This window comes from Podarcis bocagei (assembly GCF_964188305.1).
Source record: "Podarcis bocagei genome assembly, chromosome: 8".
Lineage (NCBI taxonomy): Eukaryota > Metazoa > Chordata > Lepidosauria > Squamata > Lacertidae > Podarcis > Podarcis bocagei.
In genome coordinates, this window is record NC_138133.1 from 11,302,206 (window position 1) to 11,323,724 (window position 21,519).

Here is a 21,519-nt window from a genome sequence, read left to right on the forward strand (position 1 = left end):
GGGTTGTTTAGGTCATTGTTTAGGACGCAAGAAGCACAGTAGCACTCAAGAATCTTGAAGGAAGACAAGAGAGAGCCAGCAACTGCCAAGGGCACAAGGAACAGGTGCATGTGCTGATACAGCTCCATGCCAAGGGTGCCTAGTTATGCCTCTAGAACACAAGTAATATAATTCATGATGTTGATGGTCCATATGGAGGCCCAATTCAGATGATGTCTCCTCACCCCCCAAAAAAAGATCTGGCATACATGCACACAGTTTTCACAACTTAGACTTGACATTTGACATTAGGGAGAACATACACTTATTCCTCCTTGTGAAGGGAATCATTGGCCCAGGAAATGTATGAACTGGGCCTAACATAGCTATTCTTCCAGAATGTACAGTGGTGCCCCGCAAGACGAATGCCTCGCAAGACGGAAAACCCGCTAGACGAAAGGGTTTTGTGGTTTTTGAGCTGCTTCGCAAGACGAATTTCCCTATGGGCTTGCTTCGCAAGACGAAAACGTCTTGCGTTTTTTGCAAGTTTGTTTCCTTTCTCTTAACACCGTTAATACAGTTGCGACTTGACTTCGAGGAGCAACTCATAGAACGCGGTGTGGTAGCCTTTTTTGAGGTTTTTGGCGATTTTTGAAGCTTTTCCAAAACTTTTCCGACACCGTGCTTCGCAAGACGAAAAATTCGCTAGATGAAAAAACTCGCGGAACGAATTAATTTCGTCTTGCGAGGCACCACTGTACATGATGTGTCTTTCAAGCACAGGAAGTCCTCAACCTACGCAGGGGTTACGTTCCAGGGATCACACCAAAATTGTGTATGGTCAAAACACATTAGGTGCAACAGTGAGTGGGATTGCCAAAGTCTTTTCTTCCGGGTGCCCGCTTCCCTTTCTGCCTCCCTTTTAATTTTATTTTTTTTGCCAAGTGTGTAAAGCTAAATATGCACAAGTTAAATGTGCGTGAGCTCACTGTACTGTGATTAAAGCAATTCAGTGGCTTTTTACACCTGAAAACTAAGGGCTACTTCATGTGTCAACCCCTTTCCCCTATTAAAATAATGTGTAAACATTTTGTGTGCAAGTGACACAAACTCTGGGGAGCCGTAGGCAATCGTGGCTTCCCAAGGCAGTGAAAAAGAGGGCTGCACAACTCTTGTATGCTACAGTCTGCATGTAGGTATCACACAATTTCCTAGACAAAAACCCCTTGCATGAGCTACACTCCTGGGATTAAAACTATAACTGGAACCCTTCTAACACAATATTTTAGCTTAATGCAACAAGAATAACACCTGATCTCTGTTTATGTTTGCACCCATGGGTTACGTTTATTACCTAAAAGCTAAAATAACTTTATGTGTTAGAAACCAGCAGTATATAAAAGCATAAGCAAAGCATTTATGGGTGCAAACCAAATAAAGTTCACACATTTCCAGATGAATATTCATTATGAATTAACGGCTTCTAATAATCTCTATCTCAATGTTTCAGTGTCATTTTTTTGTTTTGTTTCCAGTAGCTTATTTGTTACGCATGCTGTCGCTAATAGGCAAAAGTTTTTCTTAAATAAATCTCCTCTTTCTTTGGCAGGAGACAACAGAGTGGTAGAACCTCATATGTTGTTTATGTGATCAGCTATCCTTGGATAACCACTAGTCTCCTGAAGCTCACAGGAACCTTCACATTCATAAGGTAAAGGTACCCCTGACCGTTAGGTCCAGTCACGGACGGCTGTGGGGTTGTGATGCTCATCTCACTCTTTAGGCTCATCTCACTCCTGTCTTGCCTCCATCATCTGGGAATTAGATGTGTACTGCCTCTGAATACGAGATCTACCTTTAAGCTTACTTGGCTGAAGCCTGCTGGCAAACCTATAATAATAATAATAATAATAATAATAATAATAATAATAATAATAATAATAATAATAATAATAATAGCAGCATACCAGTTTACATAGACTGTTCTAGAAAAACACACAACTTCTTAAAACCACATGTGCATAACCAAATGCTGAATCCAAGCTTAAAGTGAGTTAAAAATAAGTAAAATAATCCCTTAAAAATCACAGGCTTTTGCTTCATCTCAGTTTCATGCCAGGACGTCACATGTAAACAGAATTATGTCAAATTACACCATGTTGGCCTGACTTCACAATTCACTTGCAAGCACATGTTTAGCTTGGAGTGTCTTTCAACAGAAAACATTTCACCTGGGATTCCTTACCTACATAAGGAAACCTGCAGTAAGTCCTGAATTCACAACTTCACAAAGCATCTCAGAAGAGGGAAGAAGTTGAAAGGAGAGTAAATGAACAGTAAACATTAGGAATTCAGGGCCCAGCTCATGACATATGGTTCCCTCCAACAGGCAGCTCTACTCCCACTTCCCAATCATGGCAAAAAGATTCACTGCCTTGTCAGAAGAATGCAAATCTGAAATGTATATTAATTGTAAATTAGATTTCATTGCAGTGGGTTCCTTGCACCCAATCAGTTGCTGTGCAAATGAACGTTGCTTTTTACCTGTTCAGTTCGTGCTTGCTTCTTCTGAGCACATGTCCCCATGTAGTGTGCGCACCAATGGCCCTTTCTCAAAACTCCAAAGGTGCCCACTGACCAAAAAATAGTTGCCAATCCCTGTAGTAAATGTAGCTGGCTTTATTTTACACACACACAAAAGCTGGTTGAACTTAGGTAAAGGTAAAGGGACCCCTGACCATTAGGTCCAGTCGCGGACAACTCTGGGGTTGCGGCGCTCATCTCACTTTACTGGCCAAGGGAGCCAGCATACAGCTTCCTGATCATGTGGCCAGCATGACTAAGCCGCTTCTGGCGAATCAGAGCAGTGCACGGAAACACCATTTACCTTCCAGCCTGAGTGGTACCTATTTATCTACTTGCACTTTGACGTGCTTTTGAACTGCTAGGTTGGCAGGAGCAGGGACCGAGCAACGGGAGCTCACCCCGTCGCAGGGATTCGAACCGCCGACCTTCTGATCAGCAAGCCGTAGGCTCTGTGGTTGAACTTACACTGAAGTAAATTGTGGGAAGCCTAATTCCTTTCTAGAAATAAGGAAAGAGAGGAGGCTGTGATCTTCAGAGCACAATTCCCGGGCTTTCTCTCCTGAACAAACACTACTAAAATGTATGGAGGCAGCCCAAGAATTCAGTGCTGCTCTGTTCCCATTGATTTCAATGGCATTGCTTCCCAATGGATTGTGCTCTTGGTTTACTCTTAATGAGAGTAAGTCTCACTGAACTCAATGGGCCGACCTCTGAGTAAACATGCTGAGGAATGGCACTGCTAATAGGCCAAATGTTGACATGCGCTGGTGGCTGGTGTTCACATTACAGAAAGAGGAGAGAGAGGAGCAACCAAACATTTATGACATTGTACAGCAGAGTGGACATGGGGATACAGAACTGTGTGTCCTTCCATCGCCACAGGAAGCACGAAACCATAAAGATGAACTGAAGGCTTTAAGAAATCCAGGAAGGTGTCAGATACAACAGCAGCTGCCCTGAGATATCTTGTTCGTGGTAAGGTTTAATGAACCTTTCCAAAATCAAGCAAGAATAATTAGGTTGCCTCTCAAGCGTGGGCAAGTCTGTGCAGGCACAAATTAACTTATCTTCACGTTATTCAATACCCCTGCCCCAGATCACAGGGACAAGGAGGAAATTCTCTTTGGCGATAAGCCAAAGACCAAAAGAAATAAAATTAAATTAAAAATTAAAAAATCTACTGAACTTTATGGGTTTTATTTTTAAAAAATAAAAAGCGCTTATTCTTTGCAACAAATATCTAGTTAGGCCACGTTAACATTTGTTTCAGAGCAAGTAGGCAAGCTATTAAAATTTGTTACAGACCAATTCAGGGTTGTTTTTTTGCAATGATCTTTACGCCTCCTGCGTCCTGTGCATGATCTCATATAGCTGCAGGCAGCATGTGGTTTATGGAGTCCAACATTTCTAGGAATGTAAACATCGGGGGGTTTTTAATTACTGAAGTTTCTAGTCCACAAGATATACTTGTGTTTTGGAGAATGGTTAGAAGGCAGTTAAACAGGTCTGGCCTTAAGATCTTCCTAGATGGAAGGCCATACCAGCCTACTGCAAGGTCCTTGAAGGGAGAACCGTAATAAACAAAATGTTTGTGACAGTGACAGCACAGCTTATTAATTTTATGGGACTAAAAAGTAGCGCATTATTGTGGTTCTACCCAGGATACATTTCTGACAGGACTCTTAGACTGCAATCCTATGCCCACTTATCTGTGGGAGTAAAGGTAAAGGACCCCTGGACAGCTAAGTCCAGTCAAAGGCGACTATGGGGTTGCGGCGCTCATCTCACTTTCAGGCCGAGGGAGCCAGCTTTGTCCACAGACAGCTTTCCATGTCAAGTGGCCAGCATGACTAAACTGCTTCTGGTGCAACGGAACACCATGACGGAAACCAGAGCGCATGGAAACACCATTTACCTTCCCGACACAGTGGTGCCTATTTATCTACTTGCACTGGTGTGCTTTCAAACTGCTTAGGTTGGCAGAAGCTGGGACAGAGCAACGGGACCTCACCCGGTTGCGGGGATTCGAACTGCCGACCTTCTGACCGGCAAGCCCAAGAGGCCCACAGCCCCACTGAATTAAACGTGACTTACTTCTGAGTACAGGACTATATAGGATTGCACTGCCAGCGTTGCTCAAGTTGCCCCATCCTGATTTCAAACATTTCACCTCCAGCTCTAAACACTTCAACCCTAATTAGAAACTCTTCTAATTCTCTTTTGAGATGAATGGAACTTGCTAATCAGTGCTTTTAGTTATCACAACCATTAGCAACGATTCTGCTGTACGGGTGCATCACTGTATCAGCCAGATGAGAGCACATTCGAGGGGTGACTCTTCAGTTGTTCTGCCGCTGCTCACACAATTAAGAACCGCCAACAGAGCGAAATTAGCACGACTCTGGGAAGCCCAAAGGAAACATTCAAACTGACAAGTGTGTTAAACAGTCTGTTGCCAGCCAAAGCCTTGAGCTGCAGAGCTAATGGGGAAAGACAACGACAAAATTAAACTCAGGAGGCAAGATGATAATTAGGAGCAGAAACTCCCCCCCCCCGGTCCCCGTCCCCCTGATTCAGCCACTGCAACACATAACAAAAGACCTTCATCCTAAAAGAAACCCAGAATTATGCATTTTCTTGAAGAGCCCTGGTGCGTCCAAAACATGGCAAAGGGAAAACAAAGCAACTGGCTATTTTAAGCTCTGGGATTTACGACCCTATGGGTATCTCCACTGAATGTCCACAGTATAGTTTGTTCACTTTCACCTGCGGTTCACAGAATCATAGAGTTTGAAGGGAGCACGAGGGTCATTTGGTCCAACTCCCTGGAATGCAGGAATCTTTGGTCCAAAGTGGGACTCGAACCCAGAACCCTGAAATTAAGAGTCTCCCATTCTAATGACATGTAAATTGAAATATACTTGGAGTCGAGAGTGGATTTCGTGCTCTTTATTCAGCTCATAGTGGTGAGGAGGAATGGAAGTTCCCCCAGAGTGTCTGCTTTATATACATTATTTACACAATGGGCCCCACGTGATTGGCTAATTCCGGGTTGCGGATCAGGCCAATCAGGTTGCGGATTCACTTCCACCTGGAGCTGGATTGGGTGGCTCCTGTGGACCAATCAGACTGCTGCATTCTGAATCCTATTGTTCTTGGACCAATCAGACTGCTGTTGCATTCTGAATCCTTTTGTTCTAGGACCAATCAGACTGCTGCATTTTGGATCCTATTCAACTCAGTACATAACATAAATAAAAGTGTCGTGTTTGTTTGTTTGTTTATATGCCCTCCTGGTAACTGATACTAAATTTCTGGCCTCTTATTCAGCCATTGTGTGTTTGTGCCGTGAGGCAAAAGCCGCTTCTCAAAATCAACCAAATCCTTCGAAAATCTCCTACCAGCCAAAGTTGAAGAAGCAGAGCAATACACTCAAGAGAAAGGGGATGGAAATGTTTCTTTCACACAGGGCAGGCAGAATAAACCATCTGCTCCACATTCTCACGCCCAGGCCTCCCGCTACTCACCAGGGAATAATAAAACCAACTTTAAGGTAGTTTACAGAATTAAACCTCACATATGCAGACCACTCATTGCCCCTCCAGGCACTCAGCCAAAATTATGACACAGAACATAGCTCTTCCCATTTCTGGAACAGCAGACAAGAGCTTATCACATGCGCCCAGGAGGAAATGATACCAAACTAGAATGCCTGTTTTCTGACCAACTGCTAAATAACCCAGGCTCTGCTAGGAACAAAACGTTTTTAAAAGCTGAGAATAGATCAGTGATATCTCTAAATCATGTAATGTCTTCAAAAAGGGGGAATTTCAGAACAACCAGATCTCAGATACTGGTTTACACATGAAGTTGCTTTATATCCCTTTTCTTAAAAAACGACAGCAACTGTGTCTAAATCATAACACAGCTGCACATGAAGTGAAGCTAAAACTATTCCAATGACATATTTATTTCAGGGCTGTGACAAAATTTTGTTACTTTCATGAAAAATACAAGGCCAGGGAGAAAAAAGATTTTTTCTTTTCTTTTTATAAGGCGTAAATATATTTATACATGAAAACCTGCTTATAAATGGCATTTATTATGGTACACACGGTCCCCTCTTTTATTCTCACAATTATTCTCAGATTAGGCTGAGAGCATGTGATCTGGCAAAGGCAGCCTACTGGAACCTGGTACCCTTCAGATATTTTGGACTACAGCTCCTGTACAATGGGTGTGCTGGGGTTGATGGGAGTTGTAGTTCAAAACATCTGGAGGGCAGCAGGTTGGGGGAGGCTGGGCTGAGGTCACCCACAAACATGATGGAGGATTGGAAATTTAAATCCAGCCAAAGACACACCACACCACACCGTATTAGCTCTCCAATCCCTTTGCTCAGCCAGTGCTTCATATTCAATCCAAACATGCAACCCCAATTCAGGTATTTCCCATTTACAGGCCCCTGTGGGGGGTCAGAACTCCCATAAAATGTACTCAGACTGCCTCAGGTTCTGAACAGTTTATCTGCAAAATGCAGAGAAACTCCTGGCAACCGCTCGTGTTTTGCTGCTAATCAAAGGTACTCAACACTAAGGTAAAAGGTAAAGGACCGCTGGATGGTTAAGTCCAGTCAAAGGCAACTATGGGGTTGCGGCGCTCATCTCGCTTTACTGGCCGAGGGAGCCGGCGTTTGTCCACAGACAGCTTTCCGGATAATGTTGCCAGCATGACTAAACCGCTTCTGGTGCAACGGGACACTGTGACGGAAACCAGAGTGCACAGAAACACCGTTTACCTTCCCGCCAGAACGGTACCTATTTATCTACTTGCACTGACGTGCTTTCGAACTGCTAGGTTGGCAGGAGCAGGGACCGAGCAACGGGAGCTCACCCCGTCACGGGGATTCAAACCGCCAACCTCAGTGATTTAGACCACAGCTCCACCCACTCAACACTATCCTGCAGTTGCACACTATTTCATAAAGAAAAGAGTTTCAAAACTGTAATTCAGAAAGTTTGTCCACCATTACTAATCCTCCAACTGAGGAAACGACCCCACTCCCAAATGATTTCGCTTTTCCCTACATTGCAATTTGAAAATCACCACTCCATTTAAACAAATAAGCAGACTGTAAAGAGTCTGCTTGCATCTTTATAATACAATGGCATCTTTATAATTATAGCACATGTAAATTTCCAATTCTACGTCTAACAGATCATTTATAGTCTAACATAAATTGTCTCTCTTTCTTTCTCCCTCGTGCTTGCGCGCACACACAGAAGTAAACTTCATACTTTGCCATGATTTAGCCTGAATCTTGGGGCCAGGGCATTCACTTTAATGAATAACGCCCTGAATATATAATGCTGATTTTGAACGCTTCTTTTTTAACCGCATCTTAGTATACTGACCCTTGACATTCTATTACCAAGTGTCTCTTTCCTCATACAGCCTCACGAGTCTAGAGTTCTTCAAGTGGTATTAATATAACCAAGAGTTAAATCTGTTACTTAGCTGCATACCTGATAGATTAAGTCTATGTTAAAAATCGAGGAAGTGCTCCGTTAATCTAAGCGCAGAGCACAGCAAGGGGAACATCAAACCACTCAAGATACAGAGCTGTTTGCTGTTACCCAGATTATCAAAAGTGAGAGAAAATGTTTGGGATGAGTTGAAAGATACGAGTCATCTGTGGGAATTGATTTACAATGGCTGCTCATAAACATTATAACACAACTTGGCATTTATCAAATGATGAATGTGTTTGGGTGGTGGACTCATATTCTTTGACTCAAAAACAACAGCAGGACCAATACTTCAGATCTTTCAAGCTCTGAGGGTGCCAGGAAGGGAAGGCCTCTGTGGGAATTATGTGTCTGTAGGCACCAAGCTGGCAACCCCTAGAATACGTGCAATATCTTCTTATTTCTTCTTTGGCGATCATTCGTAGCCAAGTAAGATTGTCTTCCATAAACATGGTTTTAAAAGTGAGTCCGTAAGTGACTGTGGAGGCCAATTCTGGATCCACATGTCCTTCTACAGTGGGGACATAGCTTTCTGGGCGGGAGTTGATCAAGGTGAGGGTTTGCCAAGCGTGCCTTCCTCTTAGCGCATGTCTCCCTTTCGTCCTGAGTTCAAGCATCTTCAAAACCCAATACACCTTTGGTAAAGGCTCTTCTCCAATCATTCACAGGCCAGTGTTTCCCAGTTGTCGGTCTTTATACTACATTTTTAAAGATTTGCCTTGAGAGGGTCTTTGAACCTCTTTTGTTGACCACCAGCATTACGCTTTCCATTTTTAAGTTTGGAATAGAGTAGTTGCTCTGGAAGGCGATAATCAGGCATTCGCACAACATGACCAGTCCAACAAAGTTGATGTTGAAGAATCATTGACACTGGTGATCTTTGCTTCTAGAACATCCCCTAGTCAAACAGGCACAAAGCACTGTTAAGACCCTACCTGCCCACGGACTGTCTCGCCAGAGTGGTGCATGCTCTAGTTATCTCCCGCTTGGACTACTGCAATGCGCTCTACGTGGGGCTACCTTTGAAGGTGACCCGGAAACTGCAATTAATCCAGAGTGCGGCAGCTAGACTGGTGACTGGGAGTGGCCGCCGGGGCCACATAACACCGGTTCTGAGAGATCTGCATTGGCTCCCAGTATGTTTCCGAGCACAATTCAAAGTGTTGGTGCTGACCTTTAAAGCCCTAAACGGCTTCGGTCCTGTATACCTGAAGGAGCGTCTCCACCCCCATTGTTCAGCCCGGACACTGAGATCCAGCGCCGAGGGCCTTCTGGCGGTTCCCTCATTGTGAGAAGGTTGCAGGGAACCAGACAGAGGGCCTTCTCGGTAGTGGCGCCCACCCTGTGGAACACCCTCACTTCAGATGTGAAGGAAATAAGCAGCTATCCTATCTTTAAAAGACATGTGAAGGCAGCCCTGTTCAGGGAAGTTTTTAATATTTAACGCTGTACTGTTTTTAACACTTGATTGGGAGCCGCCCAGAGTGGCTGGGGAAACTCAGCCAGATGGGCGGGGTATAAATAAATAAATAAATAAATAATAATAATAATAATAATAATAATAATAATAATAATAATTATTATTATTATTATTATAATATATTATTTACTGAGAGCAAGGGAATGCACACTCCTCATCTGCTTTCAAACTTCAGTTTACACCATCACTATCAGCTGTGAGAAGCAGCCTCCTTTTCTGTATCCGGTTTGGCTGTGTCTCCAGGTGGCCTTGTTCTGCAGACCTCCTTTCTCCCCCCCCCCCCGCCCCCGCTTTGCAAGAAGCAGGCTGCCAGCATTTAACCTCATGTCCTGTTGTGTTTCTGTAGTAGCTTTGTTTTACCGAACTCATGATTAATGCTACTTATAACTACTGGTTCATCTAATAACCCCATTCAGACAAAAGAATGATTCAGGTATGGTTCTTTAACAATAAAGCAATTATTGCTAAGTCCACTTGCTAAATTCCTCTACTGTATCATACCAGGAAAAAAGAAACCTCAACAAAACCTGTACCTACCTGACAAGGCAACCTCCCCTCCCCGATCCCAGTAAAATCTCCTGTTTCTCCTACATTCCTCTTGCTCTACATTGCTCTTGCATACCTAGAAAGGGTAACTGATACTTTGGAATGTTCATTGTAAACTACCCCCAGGGACAGGGATTGTCTCTCCATCAACAACAAGAGGATTCCTGTGGTTGCAATAAGGTAGGAACCTAAGGTGAACAGAAGCTCCACACCTTGCAAGAATGCTTTCTTTTCCAGGGGATAAAACCCCATCCTAGGCAATTGCAGCTGCAAGGCTCAACTGCAAACAACTTCCACCCAGAAGGAAGGAACATGGGAGCTTTTATTTCACCGCATTTATTCAAACCTACCTCTCCTGCAAGAAGCCCAAGGTTATACAGTGGTACCTCGGGTTACATACGCTTCAGGTTACAGACTCTGCTAACCCAGAAATAGTACCTCGGGTTAAGAACTTTGCTTCAGGATGAGAACAGAAATCGTGCTCCGGCGGCGTGGCAGCAGCAGGAGGCCCCATTAGCTAAAGTGATGCTTCAGGTTAAGAACAGTTTCAGGTTAAGAACAGACCACCAGAACGAATTAAGTTCTTAACCCGAGGTACCACTGTACATGGCTTTCTCCCCTCTTATCCTAACAACAACCTTGTGGTACTGGGAGTTAGTGACTGCTTCAGGTCTAAGTAGGGATTTGAACCCTGAACTCCTAGTCAGGGGTCGGCAAGGTTTGCCTCGCCTGAGTCAGTTCACTCCAGCAGAGATCCTTCTGTGGGCTGGATCGCACGTGCACATGAGCATGTGCAGACGCGATTTCCGGCGTCTACGAAGACATGGTTTTCAGGATCTGAGCATGCGCAGACGCGATTTCCGGCACCGTGCAAGCGAGTCCCCGCGCCGCGCCAGTTTAGCGCAGCACGCAGGGACTCGCCGAGTGGGCGGCTTGGTTCGGGGGCAGCTTGGGGGCCGGTTAAACGACCCCTGTGGGCCACTTGTGGCCCATGGGCCTTAGGTTGCCTACCCCTGTCCTAGATCCTATGCACAGTTCTGCATTTTGCCTAATTTACACAGACCTTCCACTTCCCGAAAGGGGAGAAGGGAAAGTTAAAATCAAACAAATCAGAAATCATCTGCATGTATGTATCTCGGGTCACATTTAACTTCCTATACATGGTGGGAATACATGATTCTGAGTCCCAGTGATGTGGGGTGTGTTTTTTCTGGAAATGTTTAAATCTTAACATTTCTGAATACCCTATATAACTGTGATCCAGTACAGCATGTTTTTGTTGTAATGCATGTAGTAAGTAAACACGCAAAAGTACACTGTAATGAGGTACAGTATATGGATCTCAAAAGCCCTTCTACCTATCAAAAGTAGTTAAACTGCAATATCTGATTATAGGGAGGAAATTCATAAAGTGCACTTAGTCTAATTTAATTCAATGCTTTACTTGAAAATTATTACTTGGAAGTTATTATTTGAATATATTCAAACAATTCAATTCTTTGCTTGGAATTTTTTTTTATTGGAATATTTATATCCAAGAATATCCAAATGCATGACAGCTCAATAGCATATACTTCCTTTGCAATGTTTGAATTTGGGGGTGGGGGAATAACATTAAGGCACTGAAAGCTATTAACGTAGTAATTTTAGCATACCCAAAGAGCTATGCATAATTGCTTCCTAGGGATAGTGACCTGAAACAAGTTAAAGTACAACTTTGAAATGGCCCAATCTTACTGGTACTGTATCCAATTATATTCCAATAAAAGCTGTGAAACAATGCAGTTTTAGAAATGAGATTTTTCTTTCCACTGAAAAATACATTAGTGGAAATGTTTCCACCTAGAATATCTGACCTTTCAACCTCTCATGCCCAAACTGGTAGATGCCTTGAAAAATTAGCACTGTAGCCCTGATTTTGATTATAGCTTGTAAGAAATAATCACCACAGCAAAGGAATCAAGTTGTGTTAATGTACCCATGGCAGCTGATATTGCCAAGATCGTATTCTACCATATTCTAAACTTGATGGAGATCCCGCAGTTATGTCATTTCCAGAGGAAATACCTTGGAATAAGTGGAGATGGGAGAAGAGATCTACTAATGGAAATTCTTAAAGGTAAGACTAGAAACTTGAAGCTGATGCAGCCAAGGATTAAAAGCCAGCAACAAGAGTCAAAGCACGAGATAGGATCACAGCAACAGACGGAGGGGAAGTAATATGACAACGGTGATATTGTGAAAAGATCTAGGAGCAGATATAACAGGCAGGAGGGCTGACACTGTAACTTAGACAAAAGAGGACCAGGATGCACATAAGGTCTTTAACAACATATTCTGTAAGAAAATGGTAGATTTTGAACATATTGAGGAGCACCTGGATGTGGAGGGAGAAAAATATTCTACACACTGTTATATATCTAACAGTGACAAATAAGTTGGGGAAAGATTTTGAGCTGAAAGCAGTCAGCCTTGCCACTTCAATCAAAGACAGCTAGGTATCTGGGAGACACTGGGCCCAGCTAAGTGCTTGAACCCATGCTTCACATGCAGAAAGTCTCAGAAGAAGAAGAAGAAGAGTTTGGATTTGATATCCTGCTTTCACTCCCTTTTAAGGAGTCTCAAAGCGGCTAACATTCTCCTTTCCCTTCCTCCCCCACAACAAACACTCTGTGAGGTGAGTGATGCTGAGAGACTTCAGAGAAGTGTGACTGGCCCAAGGTCACCCAGGAATGCATGTGGAGGAGCGGAGACGCGAACCCGGTTCCCCAGATTACGAGACTACCGCTCTTAACCACTACACCACACTGGCTCTCAGGTTCAATCATCAGTTTTAAAAAAGGATCCAGTAGCAGGTCATGGAAAATCTTCTCTCTTCCTGGGACCCTGCGGAGCTGCAATCAGTCAGGACAGACAATACTAGGCTAAATGGACCATGTTTGGTATGAGGTAGGAAATCAGCCCTGAGTGCTCACTGGAAGGACAGATCGTGAAGCTGAGGCTCCAATACTTTGGCTACCTCATGAGAAGAGAAGACTCCCTGGAAAAGACCCTGACGTTGGGAAAGATTGAGGGCATAAGGAGAAGGGGACGACAGAGGATGAGATGGTTGGACAGTGTTCTCGAAGCTACCAGCATGAGTTTAACCAAACTGCGGGAGGCAGTGGAAGACAGGAGTGCCTGGTGTGCTCTGGTCCATGGGGTCACAAAGAGTCAGACATGACTAAACGACTAAACAACAACAACAGCTCCCTAAATTGCACAGTCTCATTAGATCTGAAGCTATTCCTGATGCCACAACACTACCCTAAGTAAGAAAGGTGGAAGAATATATTCCTGTGGGCAACTACAAATGACTCACTATGGCAAGTGCTTGACTCTTCATATCACATGGACCAACAAGAGTTCAGCCCAGGGATGATGAGAAAGTTGATTCTGCATTGCGGCTACAGATCATCTCTCTTGCCTATTCTTGGCCCAGTCACTAAGCATATTTCTGTGGGTTTTTCTCGAGTAAGTGATTTGGGGATGCCACAACTGCACCACAAACCACAACTCACTTAAGACATCCTACCTGCATTTAAACACTTTCCCTCCAAGAGAAATGAATGTGATCAAGCCAGTTTAAACAGGACACTAACCAAAATCAATAGCAATAGCAGGCGAAATCTCATATAAATATTATTCATTGCTACCATATAAAGCTCAGCAAGAACCACCTGATGCTGCACGTTTCCTCAGAAGTGAATCCAACTAAGTTCAACGGAACTAACTCCCGGGTATGTGCTTCTAGACTGTGCTTTGCCACTCTATGTACTAATGCAAACTAGAGTCTTCTTCTATGTTTTTGTAGCCAAACTGCACTACCAATACACAAGAGAAATACAGAGAGACTCAAGGTAGCCCATAATTACTCGATGACACGAAATGTTAAGTGAGTGGGAGGAGACAAAAACATGACAACTAGTGGAACAGAATGGAGTAGCTGGAACAGGAGGACAGAGAAACATTGTCCGATAGAGTTTTTAAAATATTTACATTGATTAGTGTGGTTTAGTTGTGTCTGTTTTCATTCATGCTGTGAGCCATCTTAGGTCCTGTACTAAATTCATAGACCCACAACTCTACTGCTCCATCAAAGTGCCTGACCTCTAAGTAGAGTCAAAAATTCCCAGGTCAACTTTCCAAACATTAATGAAGCTTCAAAACTCCCCAATCATCTTTTGTTACTGCCACCTCCATTTGCTGCCCTCATCGAGAAAGTGGTCTTGTGTCCATGAAAACTAATGCCATAATACATTTGTTAGTCTTTAGGGTGCCACAAGACTAATTTGTTCATAGGCACGGTGTCTCGCACTGTCACAAGACACCATTTCCTCCCCACAAGATAGCAAACTATGTGCAAGAAGCATTGTTCTCACTCCTATTTGGCTTTGTTGTGACAAAAAAGAGGATATGCACATTAGGGAAAGGGAGCATTTCAGTTCAGTCCAAACTTGAGCTGCCAGTAAGCATGGTGTACAGGCAACTCCCCATTTCCACAGGGAGGCTGCCGCACATCAATTGGACGCGCCTGAACAATTGGTCGCCACCTGTATATGCTACTCATTTAATCTTGGCTAAGTATTCCAGGGACGTGGGTGGCGCTGTGGGTTAAACCACAGAGCCTAGGACTTGCCGATCACAAGGTCGGCGGTTCAAATCCCCGCAACGGGGTGAGCTCCCGTTGCTCGGTCCCTGCTCCTGCCAACCTAGCAGTTCGAAAGCACATCAAAGTGCAAGCAGATAAATAGGTACCGCTCCGGCAGGAAGGTAAATGGCGTTTCCGTGCGCTGCTCTGGTTCACCAGAAGCGGCTTAGTCATGCTGGCCACTTGACCTGGAAGCTGTACGCCAGCTCCCTCGGCCAATAAAGCGAGATGAGCGCCACAACCCCAGAGTCGGTCACAACTGGACCGAATGGTCAGGGGTCCCTTTACCTTTACTTTAAGTATTCCAAAGTTTTCAGAACAAAAAGTTTTGGTCCAATGCATGGTAAAAGATCTATTTGGCCCATTATTGGGTCTGGAATTCTGTGAGTGGCTGCCTGCGCATCAATACACATCTAACTAGTGTATACTTTAAGCCAGGGATGGAAAAAGGTTGCTGAACTGCAATTCTCATCGCCCCTGATCATTAGCCATGATGGTTGGGGCTGAGGGAAGTAGGAGCCCAACAACTTCCAGAGGGTCACAAGTTTACCACCCCAATTTAAACTATTTTTAACTTTATGGGAATTACTGGGAAAGGTTTGCATGTAACTCAATCCTGTGCTTATTTACTCAGAAATACTTAGAATTACAGCTTCCAGCTGTTTAAAACTTACAAACTAAGGTAATACTGTGGTACCTCGGGTTACATAGGCTTCAGGTTACAGACTCAGAAATATTACCTCGGATTAAGAACTTTGCTTCAGGATGAGAACAGAAATTGTGCTCCGGCGGTGCGGTGGCAGCAGGAGGTGCTTCAGGTTTAGCTAAAGTGGTGCTTCAGGTTTAGAACAGTTTCAGGTTAAGTACAAAACTCCGGAATGAATTAAGTACCTAACCTGAGGTACCACTATACTTAGAAACAAGACTAAAGGGATTCTCTCCTAAAGTTGGGTTTTGCATATACTTTGTTTCTGTTATTTCCAGCTGTCCTACCTTTTTTTTTAAGGTCAGCCTCACAACTATTGGATTGTTTCCCTCCATTCTCACCAACCTAGGCTGTAACTTCACACTGCAGACCACATTGCACAATGTCAATGGTTTCAATGGATGGGATTCTACTGACTTGTTCTGTCAGCGCAAGGATTTCGGCTTCCACAGGGGAACTGCCCCCACATCTGTTCTGGTTTTCTGCCACCCACCCCCTCCAGAGCAGATTTGGGTAGGATTTAGAGTGCATGTAGGAAGAGGACACAGGGAAATGACATTGTGCAAGCAGAAATATTCGCACTAAAGGGCTGGTTGGATAGCACCCAATATTCCTGCCGCATGGTTGCCTATGGAAATTGAGTCTCACCATCAGATGATCAAGCAAAGTACGGTAGCTTTTCAAAGCAAGTTGGCACGGTAATTCTCGTGGTAATGAGCCACAAATTAGTAACGGGAATTTGTATGGGCAGAGAGGACAGTTAAAAAAATATATGGGCTAGTAATTTTGTGGGCTTAGTGGGCTTCTTTTCTAAACAATAAACCTGTATTTACCAAACTGGTTGCCCCGCAGATATTTTTGACCCCAGCCATGATGGCCAATGGTCAAAACTAAGCAAATTTAGGCAGAACTTGATAACACTCCAGTTTACAAAGCAGCAGAGCAAGCATCACTCTGAGTAACTTTGTTCGCAACAAACCATGTACAATGCAATCCTATACTGTTCATTTCCTAAGCATTGATTAGTTACAACGTTGTCAGCAGTCTCTTATGTGCACAGCTTTTAAAAGCAATACATTCACAAAGAATGTCAAAAATGATGTTTCCAAGTATGGTTCCGTTACTGTTTTGCTCCAATTTCCCACTCTTTCTGGCTGCCAAAGTGAGATATTTGAAATTCCCTGCACACCCACAGACATAACATTCTACAAAATTAATGGTACGGTTTAACAATCCTCTCCTGCTCAAGTGGACTAGCAGGAAAGGGATTGGTCCGCAGTAAGCAGACCTAGCTGTTTTCTAAGGTTGATACCACTGGACACAACCCACCAGGGTGCTCAACAGAACATTTCCACAGCACAAGAACAAGATGATGCCTTTTGTACAGCTCCTCCTCCTTTTCCATTGTTATCGTGCAAGTGAATTTCTTAGTGCATACTTTTACTCGGTAATAAGTTTTGCTCTTTTCAGACGCACTTGTTTTAAGTAGGGGGTAACGGCTTGCTCATACACCCTTCCTCTGTTGAAGAACTTGGTCCTAACTTAAAATAAAGCACGGCATTCCTTAATCTGGAGCCATTGCGGTAAAGCGCATGGGAGTAAATACACCTACGGAAGTTCTATGGCACTATTTGTGGAGCACTTGGGCGCTGAAGTGGCTCGTGCACCGCATTTGTCCTTGCTGAAATTCCTGCCCTGCAGCCTTGCAGGGAGCCTACAAGGGATACGTGCTGCACATCGTTCTCGGATAAGGTAACATAGCCATGCAATATTAACTCTAAAGCACACACATACACAACCGGTCGTGCAAAAACTTCGCGACGAAGTGCAAGGCTGCGCTGAACGCCGCTGCTAATCCTCCGGAAGTTAGTCGAAACTCTCTCTTTTTTTAAAGTCCTGCACAGCTAGCGATGGATCTAACGAAGTCCTGGGCCCCAGGAAAGCGGAAAACACAAAGAAAAAGCACAACAAAGGCCGGGCTGGGAATCCAAAAGGTTTCCCCCGCTGAGCACAAAACTCTTTCAGTCGGATGTTGTTAAGGGGGGGGGGGGCGCCTTCATTTATTTATTTATTTATTTATTTATTTTAAAAAAGGGTCTCGATTTAGCCGAGCGGCTCCCGTGCGGACAAACCGATGTTCCGAATCGCTCTCTTTGCAGTTTCTTGGCCGGGAGGGGAAAAGGGGGAAATCGGGAGGGTTTTTGCAAGCAAGGCATGCATTTATGCAAGCTTTATGCAAACACCCTCCCTCCAAAAAACAAAACACCACCACCAAACCCCCAACACCTTAAAACTCTACCCAGGAAAGCGATGGCTAAGCAGCGGGCGAAAGTAGAAACGGGGACTTCTGCGCGCGCAAAGCCCGCCCTGGGGGAGGCGGCCCCGATGCGGAGCGGCTCCGGATTGCATTCGTATCAAATCAGGATCGGGGGTGGGGTGGGGGGTTGAGGAGGAAAGCAGCGAGAGGGGATCCCGGCAGAAAGGACGGAGCGCCCGCCCGCCCGCCCGCGAGTAGCTTGCTACCTGCGCCACGAGCGGCACCAGCGTCTGCTCCACGGAGCGCGAGCGGATCTGCAGCCCCGGCAGCGGCTCCCATCCCAAAGCCGTGGCGAGAGCCGCGCCGGGCGGCGAGCGCGGCCACGACACTCCGCTGCCGCCGGGGAACGCGGCCATTGCTCCGGAGCCGCGCAGCTCGCTCCTCGTCGGCTCTCCCGCCTGGGAGAGGAGGAGCAGGAGGTGTCGGCGGCGGCTGGAGCTCTCCGGCTCCGGCGCGCTCCTCCCCTGTCTCCTCCTCATCGCCTTCCCGCCTTCTGCCCTGGGAAATGGCAGCCGCCGAGCTGGAGGTACCCCCTCTTCCTCGCAGCGCATATAACTCCTCTCCAGCCGAAAAGCCCCGGTGCCCCCGCCCTCCAGCCCGCCCAGTTTTCGGCCACACACGCGTGTCATCGCATCCCGACGACTGGTAGTGCTGGTTATTTGCGCGCGAGCGAGCGAATCGTCGCCACGGGCAAGGGCTTCTTCTCCCTTTGGGGCACTTCCATTACTCATTTTCCCTTCAGTTTTAGTTCGCACACTGGCGAGTCGTCAAGATGGCAGTGTAAACATTACATTCAGTTTCTTCTTCTTCTGCCGTTGGGCCCCCCCAAAAGCAAAGTAAGCCGGTCGTGTTGGTCCATGAGGGAAAAAAGGGGGGAAATGTATATAATCTGGCAAGGCCAGTTTTGATCCACCCAAAACTGCCTTGTCAGACGTGGAGATCATTAGCTTTTAACACGGGTTAGATGGGTGCCTAACTGCAAAGAGCCTTGTGGCACCTTAAAAACGAGCTCATTTGTTATGTCATGAGGTTTTTGTGTCTTTAACTTCATCAGATCTATCTGGCGAATACTCAGTAAACTTAAAAGTAGCCATCCTGGAGCAAATCCGCTTCAAAGGGAGGCTGTCAAGTGAAACCTGCTTGATAACAATGCATCAAGAATTCCAATGCTATCACTTGTGGATTGAAGTCACACAAGGGATTTCTATGTATTGTTGCTTGATTTAGCAGTGCCAGGATGTCTGCCATCAAGCCAACTGCTTTGTGAATTTCCGTAGTTTAGGGTTACGTCCATCATAATATGCAGTGCTTTTTTCTGGGGGTACGTAGGGTTATGCATACCCCAAAACATTTTGTGAATCTAAGTTTGGCCTCATTGAGGGGCAGTATTTCAATATGAGTGGGAAAATGAGAGTACCCCTAAACATTTTTTTTTAAAGAAAAAAGCACTGATCATAAGTGTCTGTTACTTTGCTGCATTTAATTTCCTTCTAACTTCTTACAATCCCTCCCTCTAACCATGTACCTGCAACTCAGGATTAACACTTTATGCATTTAATTAAGTGGATTACAATCCACTTAATTAGTGGATTAAATACCATCATACATTTGTTAGCCTCCAAGGACTCTGCAGTTTTGCTGTAAAAACACTAGTGTGACTATTTCTGTATGTACGATTGAGATGGAAGATAAATCTTATGCAGTATTTTTATCCCAACTTCTTCCAAGGAGAGCTGGGTGACACACAGGGTCTCTCTCCTGTTTCCCCCTCACAATCGTAAAATTGTAGAATCCTAGAATTGCAGTGTTGGAAGGGACATCTAGCCCAACCCTCTGAAATGCAGGAATCTCAACTAAATCATACATGGTAGATTACCATCCAAACACTGCTTAATAACCTCCAAGGAAGAAGAGTCCACCACTCTCGAACAGCTTTTACTTTCAGCAAGTTCTCTTTGTTAAGTTTATAGTGGCCACAATCTAGTGGGTTTAATCATCCTGAACTATGTGGTGGATTCTGAGTAATGGTATCATACCCTAGGGTAGGAGCTAAATGGCACCTTAAACCTAGGTTTAATGAACACTAGGAGCTAAATGGCACCTTAAACCTAGGTTATGGGTGCAACAACAGAATGTCTAGGCATGCTTTTTTAATAACAAGAATGCAAAGCTGAAAATGAATGAACTGCAGCTAAAATCCTATATTCATTTTTCACATCGTCTAGTCCTCATCTGAAGACTGCAAAAAACAAAGCCATGCTTCCCCTGCCTCCCCCCCCCCGCTAATATTCTTAAGAGGGTCTCTTCTCCAGTCTTTAGAGAGGAGCTGGAAGCGGGGAGGCAGAAAAAGGTACCCTTTTCTTCCACTCTGCAGTTTTAATCTGAAATCTTAGGCACAGTACTGCACCCAGAGCTCAGAAACGGCTCGCGCTATGAAATTCCGTGTCGCAAAACGCGCCTAGAACAATGGGAGTTTCGAACACTGCTTGTGACACTCCTGTTTTCATACCAAGGAAAATTGCCAAAGCACCTCTACCTAGTGCTGTTGGTTCTTTTCCTCATGCTGTATACTGCAGTAATTTCCTCTCCAATGGCCTGTCCTGTGCTGATTTAATGCAGAGAGCATTTGTATGCCTTTTGTCACAGACTGATTCGAAAAACATAGCTGTCCTATAACATGGTATGACACTTAGGAGTTCAACATGAGCCTCATCAATGCAGCCGCTGAAATGGCAGGCTGTGTGCTATTTGGCATCTTAATGTTCGTGACATGGATTCATTCATTCATTGAATATATTTGCTCTTTTTCTTTTTGACCAGTGAGGCTCCCAAAGCAGATAACATAAAAAAGTAAAGCAATAAAAAAGTACAATAAAACTACAGAGCAGAACAGAAGACAGCAGTAGAGCAGGTAAATTTTCAATGAAATGGATAAATATAAAAGTTTTCACCAGGTACCAAAACAACAACAATTGACAGTCAGTCAGTGGCAGGTACACCTTTGTAGAAAGGTATTATCAAGTGGAAAAGCTCTCTACTGTTAGTTCTTTGCAGTCACTGCTGCAAAGAAGGGCCTCTGAGGATAATCTTAATAGCTAAGGCTTGATTCACAACGGGAAACAATGGTCTTTCACACAACTGGCTCCCTTTCAGGTCTTGAAAGGTCTTAAAACCAGATGTTTGAAATGTATTTAAAAATGGACAGGTATCTGGTGGAGTTCTTTAAAAATTGGTGAAATGTGTTCCCTATGCCTTGTCCTAGTCTGGAATTCAGGTGCTGACTTCCAAGGCAGATTTCAGAGGTAGCTGCAAGCATAAAGCATTGAGTACAGTGGTACCTCGGGTTAATAACTTAATTCATTCTGGAGGTCCGTTCTTAACCTGAAACTGTTCTTAACCTGAGGTACCACTTTAGCTAATGGGACCTCCCGCTGCTGCCACCGCCGCGATTTCTGTTCTCACCCTGAAGTAAAGTTCTTAACCCGAGGTACTATTTCTGGGTTAGCGGAGTCTGTAACCTGAAGCGTCTGTAACCCGAGGTACCACTGTAATCCAAACAAGATGATACCAGGGTGAAAAGTGTCTTGTGTTACAGGGACTACTTGGGCTTCCAAGGGCAAGGTCAGCAGGTCATATAGGAACACTAAATACCCATCTGCCTCCTTAATTCTGTGGAGTGCAACCCTA

At 44.5% G+C, this 21,519-nt stretch overlaps 1 protein-coding gene across 2 annotated transcripts in view; it reads right to left on the minus strand.

Moving 5' to 3' along the window:
- Positions 1–18,578, minus strand: part of CTNNAL1 (catenin alpha like 1) — a 57,803-nt gene extending 39,225 nt beyond the window's left edge. For both annotated transcript variants that reach the window (XM_081206242.1, XM_081206243.1), the window contains exon 1: positions 18,039–18,578. In XM_081206242.1, coding sequence (XP_081062368.1) covers positions 18,039–18,563 — 525 coding nt within the window. In that variant the 5' untranslated portion in view covers positions 18,564–18,578. The remainder of the gene's footprint in view (positions 1–18,038) is intronic.
- Positions 18,579–21,519: the final 2,941 nt, after the last annotated feature.